The sequence below is a fragment of the Pinus tabuliformis genome, chromosome 8 (assembly GCF_031772625.1).
Source record: "Pinus tabuliformis cultivar Carrire ecotype Pingquan chromosome 8, CPIR1, whole genome shotgun sequence".
NCBI classification, from domain to species: Eukaryota; Viridiplantae; Streptophyta; class Pinopsida; order Pinales; family Pinaceae; genus Pinus; species Pinus tabuliformis.
The window spans coordinates 2,050,265,311-2,050,277,304 of NC_142294.1; the positions used below are offsets into that span (position 1 = coordinate 2,050,265,311).

Genomic DNA, 11,994 nt, shown 5'->3' on the forward strand with positions numbered 1-11,994 from the left:
TTTTATGACAGGTTTTGCTTCTAGTTTTGTGTCATTTTTTGCATCTATTTTTCATTCTCTTTTGCTTCCTATTTTGTGTCATTCTTTGCTTCCATTTTTGCACCATCATTTGCATCAAGTTTACACTGTATTTTGAATCCAATTTAACGTCTTTTTATGCATCCATTTTGTGTCAGTTTTTGCATCTAGTCTTACGCCAGGTTTTGTATCTAGTCTTACACTAGTTTTTGCTTCTATTTTTGCACCAGCTTTGGTGCCTATCTTTGCACCATGTGTTGAATTTGATTTAGCACCAAATTTTGGATCCATTTTTGTGCCCATTTTTGCATCTTTTTTTGGACCATTTTTTACATCCACATTTACGTTTGATTTGTCTCCATTTTTCCCATCTCATTTTGCACCATATTTTGCGTCATTTGTTTCATCCAATTTTGCATCATTTTTAACACCATCTCTTGCATCTAATGTTACATCATTTTGAGCATCCAAATTTGCATTTATATTTGCATCTTATGTTGAGTCATGTGTTGTGTCCACCTTTGCATCTTATTTTGTGTCTAATGGTACATTCAATTTAGAGTCATTTTTTACGTCTACTTTTGTATTTGTTTTTGCACCAAGTTTTGCATCCAATTTTAAGCTATTTTATGCCCCTTTTTGCACCATTTTTTTGTGTCTACTTGTGTCCAATGTTGCACCATTATTTACACCGACTTTTTCATCCAATTTTGCATTTTTTTGGTGTCTAGTTTTACATCGTTTTCACCATCCAAATTTGCATCTTTTTTTGCCTCATTTTGTTTCCACATTTGCATATAATTTTGTGTCTGAGTTCAAGCCTAAATTTGCATGTGATTAGGAATCATTTTTTACATCCAATATGGCATCCTTGGTTTCACCTTTTTCCAGCCCCATTTTGCATCTTGTTTTATGTCTTTTCTTACATCTTTTTTTTTCCTTTTTTGCACCCAAGTTTGCATCCCAAATTTACACCATTATTTGCATCATCATTTGGCATATTAATTTGTAACGTTTTTTGCTTCTTTTTAACGCTCAACTTTGCATCTTATTTTACATCTAGTTGTTGTCTTTTTTTGCATCTAATTTGGTGCCCATTTATGTGTCCTTGTTTTTGCCCAATTTGATATCCTTTTGTATGCCATGTTTTGTTCCCTTCTTTGTGTCAACTATTGCACAATTTTTCACTTCTAATTTAAAACACTTTGTATGTCAATTGTTTGCATTTTGTATTAATTCCTAATTTAACATCGAATTTTACTTTCAATTTTGCATCCATGGTTACATCCGCATTTGACTTCTTATATAGAGTATATTTTTCTTTACATATATGACCCCCTTTATAGATTCATAGTGAAATATATGATAGTTTCTAAATATCATTAAAGCAGATATCACAATTCAAAATCATTTGTAAAGAAATTTAAGAGAAATTGACAACATCCATCCAAAAAAATAACAATGTGTCATTAACAATTTTCAAAACATGTATAAAATAGCAACATAATACTAATAAAATCAGTATTATTTTTCATCAAAACAAGTAAAATTCAAATATGATTAACAAATCAAAATATTTCATGAATATCGTTATTCTACGATAAATTAACAACATACATAAATCAAACTCATCGTATGATTACAAAATCAAAATGTCTCATTGATATAGGGTAAATTCACAACACCCATCTAAACATAACAATGTCATTCTACACAATAATTTCTTCATAAAAAACAATGCATGTGCATGCCTAGCTACCACCACCAAGATCATACTCATGATCATCTTGACCATCCTCATTACTCTGATCCATGTCATCACCAACACCGGAACTATCATCATCATCTCCTCCTTCAGCACCATCATCCTCATCCTCATCCTCATCATCTCCTGATATATGTTGAACATAATTTGGATCATCGTCTTGGCAATCATTACCTATAGCATTCTGACAAAAAAAATCAATATTACATGTTAGTATTAATTACATAACACAACGCATGTTTTTGTTATACAATGTTAACCATAAAATGAGGTAAGATATAATACCTAATAGTACTAAAAAATAAAATGAAAATATGGTTTAAAAGTATATTGGAAATCCAACTAAGATTACATACCATAGAGTCCATCCAAACAACAAATTCAACCCATCTCTTTTGCTGCAGCACCTCCTTTTCCAAATGATTTGGAGGTCTTCCATATTTTAGTTCCTATCAATCAATAAATAGGGAGAAATTAGATAACAATGACTTTCTTCTAGTACAAAATTTATTAAAAAAATATCACATGTTTAATATACTTACAAAGGTTGTTATCAGTTCTTTTAAACCTTTCTGGCCACTACGATGAGTGACTTTTGTCTTGGTTAACCTCGCCTTGGATGCCTTGTCCTTAAACATAAACCAATTCAATTTATTTTCACACAAATACATGTCTAAGATACTTATAAGTATTAATACATTCTAAATAATGTTTAATGAAAAATTCAATACCTGAATGCTCTCATTGCCGGCTTTTCTTTGTGCATCCAACTTCTCATATGATTTTACAAGTTCTTTCCATACTTTAAAAGGTATGTCAATAGGTCTTTGTTTCAGTCTTTGATCTTGAGGTATTTTTTTAATTTTTCTTGTTTGGTTAAAAATTTTGGTTAAAAAAAACCGAACAAGTAATTCACATCAATGGCATGGGGACCCTATGGATATGTGTAAAAAAATGGCTATAAAGAAAACATCCAAAAAACATATGAGCTCTCCCTTTGATGGTCACTTGGGGCATATGGCTAGAAAGGAACAACTCCATTTTCGAAAATCAAGGACAATCCTTTCTCAAAGTCCTTCCTAATATTTGCTCCAAATGTCTTAAAATGAAAAACAAAATTCAAACGTCATCCTTAAACGTCTCCCTTAAATATAACGTTGGACCATAAATTCTTCACTTTTATTGTTATCGACTCTGGAATGATTTTTCTATATGCAATTATATAATGAAATATGTGTGCACTAATGAAAAAACATTGAGTTTCATTTTTCATAATCACAAACAATGAAAAAAGAATCACACGTAACTAGCATCATTTGGGAAATTTTATATTTATTAAAAATCTTTAACATGTTTTCCTCCCATATCTCATAAAAAGGTGTGAAATTTTTTATATACTCTCCAATAAGCACTACAACAAAACCAGCGTTTTGGAGGTTTTACACTAAGTTTTTCAACATCGAGCTTACTAGGGCTTGCACCACCGGGGTTATTAGTAAGAATCTCATGAGGTTTGCATAGCCATGATTATTAGAATCAAAATAGTAGGATTTGCACGAAAAAACAGTTCATAGAGCTTTCCTACTGGGGATAAAATCACAAGTTCAACTTCTGCAGTGCAGAGCACCGAGAGCTCGTAAGCTTTCTTTAGCAATCCACCTACGTTTGGCAAATGTAGCTTGCCTGCTGGCGATGTTCTCAATCCTCTTCCTCTGCATCTTTCCCCTCACTATTCTTGTATGTCCTCTTTCGTTTTTCCCTCCAAACAAACCCTCTCAAATTGAGAAAGCAGAACAACTCACTCGATGAGAATCCGAATCCAATTATCGCTTCTAACAATAACCCAATACGATACCAGAAGTGATTACACAAAACCTCATTGACTCTTCATTTGTTTGGAAAAGAGCCAAGCATATACTTCTGATGAGGGTTTCCGTCTCAAGTCTGGCTCGCAGGACGTCGCTTAGTCAATTGCGAGAAAAGTTTTCCACCTGCCTGTCACATACGGTTTGTCACACTATATATTAAAATAAGGTTGATCATACTAACAATAAGGTTGTATAGTTTAAAAGGAGGGCTCTCCTGACTGCATTTGGTTGGTTTATAGAAAAGATTGCTGGAATGTGTAATGTGAATGCTCTGCTAACTGTTTTTTAAGCATTTGGAAGTATTAAAACCCCCTAGGATAATTAATGTAAGACCTGTTAATTAATGTGTAAAGATGGCTATTGTCCTTGGGCTACCTTAGCTGTTCGTGTTTAGTGATCTGTGGTATTATGACTCCTCAAGTCACTATTAAACCATGAGAACCATGCCCAGGTAGACTAGTGTGACATTGTAGATGAGAACCAAAACTAGACTCCTATAACCTCCTTTTTCATCCTTTAAATTGCAGAATTAACTGATTGTTCTAGTAATCGTTCTTGAGCACCTGAAGATGTGCACCCTAAATAATAAGAATAATACCCTGTAACATATGAATAGTCCATCCTGTGCATGTAGGATATGCACATGAGGTCTAATAAAATCACTAACCAGAATACCAGGTGTTATTAAAACCTCTGCAGGGTAATTGCAATAGTTCTTCATTTCTTATTACAAGAGTTTCCAATAGATAGGTTTTGAAACAGCTAAATTAGTTCCATAGACATTTGTTACATAAAATTACAAGTTCCAATGCTCGAGGAGAAGTCTTAGCTTACCCATAATCTCCCTACATATACTTGTACAAAATTTGATTTGATCCCACCATATCAGAAGGCCATATACTCTGCCCATTGTTTTCTTCTATCTTTTGTGTTTTTTCAAATATACCATTTCAATTGCTTCACTTGACAACTTTGTTTATTAGACAAACACAATGTCAGGCTTACAAATGGGTCAAATTTAACCCATGTTTGGCTATCAGGTTGTTTTATCAACATAGTAGTAGGAGGAAAAGGGTTTCCATTCTATTTGAGAGTATTTTGTTCCATAGATGAGTAGACTAACTCAAAGTGGATAAAGGAAGAAACCAAACAAATAAGGTTTGTGTTCTATAACAATGCACAAACCACATGTCTCATTTATTTATATATGCATCCATTTCCATTGAGAGAAAAAGAGAGAAGTGAAGCCTCACCTTCCCATGTTTTCTCTTGAAAGGGTTTTCCAAGTCATATCTTATGTAATTATGGTTTTGTGAGTGATTATTTTACTTGTTCTCTATTTTCTATATATTTATTTTTTTCATGCATATAAATTAAATGGTAACTTAATAATTCAAGTAGCCTAAGGAAAATTAACACTTATAGTATAGATTTCAAAGTTGAGTAAATATTTTTATCAGATTAGTTGTGAAAATTTTCCCAATCAAATATCCATTGGAGTTTATGGATCATATTGATATTAGATTAGGTTTCTTTGAGTATATTGTGGGGATTTCCAGGTAATCCATATACTTTAAGTTGAAATTCATAAAACCCAACCCATAGAAAATGATTCTATTAATAACCATGTAATGTATATTCTTTCTTGCACAAAAGGAAGTATATTATTACATGTCACTACAATGCTCCACTGAAGGCTCATGATTAATCAATATTATTCATATATTATAAATGCAAAAGAAATATCAACATGAATGTGTTAATGATATGATAATTTTTTACAATGTTAGTCTTCTTAGACTGTGGCAATCTAGTGTTGATTTTTAGCTAGTTTTTCTCAACATGTAGTCATGATATACATTGCAAAGTATGATTCAAAAGTAAAAAAGAGGTTATAAAGTTGTCAAGATATGATGAAAAAATTTGAAAACATAAAAGACATTGGATATCCTTCTTTTTGTGCATAAAAAAGGTTCCTTATAAAAACACTTGTATATCATGACATTACAACACAAGAAATCTACATCTTGTTTTGTGTAATTGAAATTATTTTTCTCTTGAATGTTGGAACAAAAGTATCAACAAAACTATCAAGGGATGCTCATCAATTGTCATTCCAAAATACTTTTGTTCAAATATATAAAACTCTTCATAATTTTAGAGAAAAAATTTAGATTTTTTATATTTCATGCGCAATGTAAAAAAGAGTTGTTGAAACATAGATGTTTCCATTCTCTTGAACTCATTTTTATTCATTATTCTATTATATTCCCAATAAGGGATCAGAAGAGCTCGAGACTTTATTTCGATGAAGTTTCTTTTCTACAAACCATTCCATAACATTGCATTAGATATCGAATTTTCAAGTGAAATAGTGATGAAGGAGAACAGACCACTAGACATAACAGTCTATTTAGATATGTGATGTGGTTGTTATGTATGTGATGTTTATAATAATTACAAAACTAACTATGTGAAAGCATCCCTAACATAAATTTTCATTTGGCACTAATAATATTTTCCTTACAACCCCCTTCCTTCATTGGCGGTGGGAAGGAAGCTGATCCTTCCTTCCCCCCACACACCCCTTCCTTCCTTTGGAAAGAGAGGTAAGAGCAAGAGTTGGAAAGATGCCGGAAAGAATGCCTACCTTTGGTAGTTGTGTTGTCGTATCGAGAGAAAGAAAGTCAGTTACCTGTCGTCCTCCCTTCGGTAGATGAATGCCAACCTTTTGTAGTTACCTTCGGGAGGAGAGAAAGAAAGTCGGTTACCTACGCTTCCCTTCGGTTGCCGTATCGAGAGAAAGAAAGTCGGTTACCTACGCTTTTCTTCGGTTCGGTAGGAGAGAAAGTCGGTATGAGTACTTTGGGTGTTGTTGGTTGTTCTTTTTTTTCGAACAACTGTTACTTGTTTGAAGAAAGAAGTCTATCTTACTCTGAAAGAGGTAAGGGGCGACACCGCAGGAGAACGGAACGCTCTCCGGAGGAGCCATCAAAGGTACGAGTTCAAGAAAAAAGATAAGCGGTAAGCGATCATAGGGCGAGGATAGGGGAAGGCACGCTTGAGGGACGTCCGGGCAAGGGTGGGGTACGGGTAGGGAGAGGGGGGAAAGGACAGGGGAATAAGAGAAAGGAGAAAAGAAAAAAGAATAAGAGAGAGGAAATAAGGGAAAGGAGAAAGCAGTCGACATTAAATTCAACAACTAAAAAGAGGCTCTTTGAGCCATGGCTAGCTCTCAGAGAATTTCATTCTCTTCGAGCTCTATACATATTATACTCGTCTAGACATATGATACTCGCATCTCTACGTTTCACTTCTTTACTCTCTTCTCTATCGAGATAAAGATCTAGATCTAGTATAACTTAGCCATTCCAATAGCCAATAGTCTTTAGTCCTATTTAGTACCCTTCTAATAGTCACTTAGAAGGAATTCCTCTTGTAGTAGCATCCTCCCTACTAAACTTTGCTAGTGCTAACATTAGAACCACCATTACAACAAGATATCTTTCTAGTGTTGACAACACCATTATAGTAAGATACCTCAAGAGAGACAGAAAATTTAAAAAGTATGATAGTAATACGTATCCAGAAGATGGTATTGAAACGAGTAATTGTTCACGAATCCATAAGATTGTAAGGTCATTCTCATTATCATAATCATTGTCATCATCATCACCATCATCCTTGGCATTGTTATTGCCATCATTACATTATCATCATAATCACCATTCATGCCATCATCATCATCATTATGGACATTGTTTGCAATTGTTCATAATTGTAGATGTTGTAAGAAATATCATCAACCCAAAAAATGTGATCAGTGCTAGAAAAGGGTTGTTTAGGACACATTGATATACGTAAGAGAAATAACAACTCTATTTTTGACAGATGATTGATGATGATCATCATCACCACCATTATTATCGTCATTGTCATTTTTATCATCCCCATCATCATCATTAATGTAATTTCTATCGACATTGTTGTAATCATGCATCATCATCATTCATGCCATTATTGTTTTTGATGATGACCTAGATGAAAATGATGATCATGACACCAAAGATAATGCTTATGATTATGACAATGACAACATCTAAAATTGGGAAGATTCGCCAACGTCATTAGCATCGTCATCATCATAATCATTGCCATCATCATCATTGTCATTGTAACCACTATCGTCTTTATCATCATAATCACAATTCATGTCATCGCCATCATCTTCATTTTCATCATTGTCAATATTATTGACATTGTCATCAATTGTTCATAATTGTCAATGCCATAAGGAATATCATCAATGCAGAAAATATGATGAGTGTTGGAAAAGGGATGCAAAAGCGAACATAGAAATGGGGGCAACAATAGAAGTAAAATTGGATGAAAAGTGGATACAACATAAGTAGATGCACAACAACATGAAAAACTTGACACAAAAGTGGACGCAAAAGTAGATGCAGTTGTCAATGCAAACTTGGATGCAAACATGAAGGCAAAAGTGGAAGCAAACATGGGTCCAATGGTAGGTGTAAAACTTGGCACAAATTGTGGTGAAACAAATGTGGATGCAACAACGGAAACAAAAGTATATGCAAAAATGGATGAAACAAAAGTGGATGCAATAGGGGATGCAAACGTGGAAGCAAATGTGGTTGCAATGGTAGGCGCAAGATATGGTGCAACAAAAGTGGATGTAACAATAGACAAAAACTATGCAAAATAAGATGCAAAAATGGATGTAAAAGTGGAAGCAAACATTGATGCAACAGGCAAAACAAAATTGGATGCAAAAAATGGATATAATGTAAGTAGATGCAAAAGTAGATACAAAACGAGATGCAAAACCCAATGCATAAACCTGACATAAAAGTGGATGCAAAAATAGATGCAATATTTGATGAAAAAGAGGATGTGAACATGGATGCAAAATTGGAAGCAAACGTGGATACAACAGTGAGTGCAAAACATGGTGCAAATTGTGGCATAACAAAAGTGGATGTAATGATAGATGCAAAAAAAGAATCAAAGTATGATGCAAATGAAGATGTAAAAAGGGATGCAAAAAGTGAAATTTAAAATGGGTGCAACAGTGGATGCAAAATTGTGTGCAAAAGTGGATGCAATAGAAGTCGATGCAAAACGAGACACAAAACCCGATGCAAATCTCGGTCCAAAATTGGATACAAAAAGGGATGCAAAAATAGATGTAGCAGTTGATGAAAACCTAGACGCAAATGAGGATGCAAATGTGGATGCAAAATTATAATCAAAAGTGGGTGCAAAAGGAGGTGCCAAACTAGGCGCTAATTGTGGCACAAAAATATTAGATGCAATAGTGGGTACAATAATAGATGCAAAAGAGGATGTAAATATGGATGCCAAACAAGAGGGCAAAGTGGATGCAACAAAAGTAGATGCAAAATTTTATGCAAAACTAGACACAAAACACGATGTAAAACTTGGCGCAAAAGGGATGCACAAATGGATGAAAAAATGGATGCAAAAAATGATTTAAAAAAGGATGCAAAAAAGGATGCGAAAGTCGATGCAAAAGTTGATGCAAGTGTAGGTGCAAAAAGTGGATGCAAATGAGGATGCAAAAGTATGTCAAACAAAATTAGGTGCCAAACTTGATGCAAAACCTGGAACAAAACCTGGTGTAAAGGATGACACAAAATTTGGCATAAAATTTGGTGCAAAACGTGGTGCAAAACCTATTGTAATACCTGGTGCTAAACTTGGTGTAAGATTTGATACAAAACTTGATGCAAATTTTGTGTCAAGTTTTGCACCATATTTGATAAATGGATGCAAATAGCACCAAAAATGGGCTCTAGATGCAAAAAAAGAAGTAAAAAGGGACGCTAATCGCTAGTTTTGTTGTAGTGAAGCATCCCGTGCTTTGTGTACTGGGATCGATAGCTATCTCATTGGTTTGGGCTTCACGAAAAGTGAAGCAGATGCAAAACCTTTAGTGGTAGAAGGTAAATGTTGATTATTGTTTTATATGTCGATGACTTAATCCTTACTGGTGATGAGAAGCTGATCAAAACTTGCAAGGAAGACATTGCAAGAGAGTTCGAGATGAAGGTCATGGGACTCATGCATTATTTCCTTGGTTTGGAAGTATGGCAAGGAGATGGGGAACTGTTTATCTCTCAGGGAAAGTATGTCAATGAGATACTGAAGAAGTTTTGCATGGAGACTAGCAAACTGATGGACTGTACTCTAGCAGGTAACTAGAAGAAAGAGGATGCCACTTTAGGTGAGGAAGTGAAGGCTACCATTTACATATAACTTGTTGATTCACTCATATATTTGGTGAACACAAAACCAAACATTTTTTATGCAGTTAACTAGCTTAGTCAAGCCATGATTAAGCCAACCAAACTGTATTAGAAGGAAGAAAAGCATGTGCTGAGATACATCTCAGGCACTACTCAGTTTGGTCTTTGGTACATACAGACAAAGGGAGTGAATCTGGAAGGCTTCATAGATGCAAATTGGGTGGCTAGTCCATCAGACAGGAAGAGCACTTCAAGGGGACTTTTCAGTGTTGGGTTAGCAACAATTTATTGGTATAGCAGGAAGTAGATATCTATGGCACTCATCTCAGTAGAAGCAAAGTACATGCCTACAATTCAAGCAACATTTGAGGTTATCTGGATGAGAGATATTCTTGTTGGGTCATTTGGTCAGAGAATGGATCCTACGGTGATTTACTGTGACAATCAGAGTTGTATCAAACTCTCTGAGAATCCAGTTTTTCATGATCGATCCAAGCATATCGACATCCAATATTACAATCTACGATATTGTGTGCAGAGGTAGATTATGTTGTAGCAGTACTTTCTGATAGAAGAACATGATACATATATTTTGACAAAGGCTTTGTCAAGAGGAAAATTTGAGTTCCATAGTAGCAGAATTGGGGTATCTAATAATCCATTTCTTGCTGAGAGGGAGTGTTGAAAATGTAGCAAGAAATTCCTAATTTAATTTTTCCTTGATTAAATTAGGAGAAAATTTGAATATCAATTTCATTAAAATACTCAGAGGTAGTTAACTAAGGTGACATTGCTCTTGTCACTCAATTAACTTAGTAAATTCGAGTTGAATACACTTGAGTTCAATTCTACATGATTGATTTCTAATTTGTAGCAATGTATTTTAGTTAATTTGAGTTATTTTCAGTGTAACTAGTTCTCATTATTAGTAGAACTAGTGGAGGTTCAGTCAAGGGTGTGTAACGTTTTTCACATTAAGTGACAAGGGAATGTAACTTTTTTCACATTGAGTAATCATCCATTTAATTGATCAATCAACCTAAATTAACTCATGCATGTAGACAATTTGAGTTCCGGTTGAGGTTGGAGTTCAAGGGTAATGTATTATCAATTGTAAACTAGTCAAAGTTGTATTAGGTCATGCATGCAGTTAGAGAAGGTACTATAGGAATTTCGCAGTCCAAATTGGTGAATTCCCTTATTAAAAGGGGCCTAATTCCAAAGGGAACAATGCAAGGAAATGGGGTCTTGGAGGATCGAAATTTTGGCTAAGTATTGTCCAAGGTTGACTAGTCAAGTAGAGGATAAAAGATACAGGTGCAAGTTGAGCTCAAGCTTGAGCAGAGCATATTGTATTCATCGATATTCTTCGATTAATGCAATACAGATAGTAAGGGGTTTTGAGTAGTTGATTTCCCCTAGATAAATATCTGTGTATGTTTGTTAAATTCTTGATGCTTGTTAATGATTTGTGTTCTCAATCATGATTTTGTTTCCACATATGAGTAGAGTAGCTTCAAGTATTGTGATTTAGTAAATTTTAGGAGTAGTTTTGAATCTACACATTAATTTCTACATTGACAAAAGACCACTTGGCTAATGATTTTAGAATACCAACACCTCAACATATTTACAATGAACCACATGCTTTACTCAAATTCCTAGTAGAATTTCTAGTTTGTACAATTTATGAGGGAAATCCGCCCCGCAAAGATTTCATGACCCCTATCTAGTCTAAATAGACTGTTATGTCTAGTGGTCTGTTCTCCTTCATCACTATTTCACTTGAAAATTCGATATCTAATGCAATGTTATGGAATGGTTTGTAGAAAAGAAACTTCATCGAAATAAAGTCTCGAGCTCTTCTGATCCCTTATTGGGAATATAATAGAATAATGAATAAAAATGAGTTCAAGAGAATGGAAACATCTATGTTTCAACAACTCTTTTTTACATTGCGCATGAAATATAAAAAATCTAAATTTTTTCTCTAAAATTATGTAGAGTTTTATATATTTGAACAAAAGTATTTTGGAATGACAATTCATGA

The 11,994-nt window shown here is 34.2% G+C and overlaps 1 protein-coding gene across 1 annotated transcript; it reads right to left on the reverse strand.

Annotated features, from left to right (window-relative positions):
• Positions 1-1,542: 1,542 nt before the first annotated feature.
• LOC149244695 (uncharacterized) lies at positions 1,543-3,113 on the reverse strand. The gene is made up of 3 exons (XM_089368047.1): positions 2,326-3,113; positions 2,140-2,232; positions 1,543-1,967 (listed from the first exon to the last, which is right to left on the reverse strand). The coding sequence occupies exons 1-3, from the start codon at positions 2,452-2,454 to the stop codon at positions 1,770-1,772; spliced, it is 420 nt and encodes a 139-aa protein (XP_089224173.1). The 5' UTR covers positions 2,455-3,113; the 3' UTR covers positions 1,543-1,769.
• Positions 3,114-11,994: the final 8,881 nt, after the last annotated feature.

Bases quoted from the DNA above. Each gene is read 5' to 3' on its own strand.
- LOC149244695 (XM_089368047.1), bottom strand. From the start codon at position 2,454: ATGTATTTGTGTGAAAATAAATTGAATTGGTTTATGTTTAAGGACAAG. The intron at 2,233-2,325 runs GTAAGTATATTA...ATTGATTGATAG, and splicing joins AAGAACTGATAACAACCTTT to GAACTAAAATATGGAAGACC. The intron at 1,968-2,139 runs GTATGTAATCTT...TTTTTTTGTCAG, and splicing joins TTGTTTGGATGGACTCTATG to AATGCTATAGGTAATGATTG.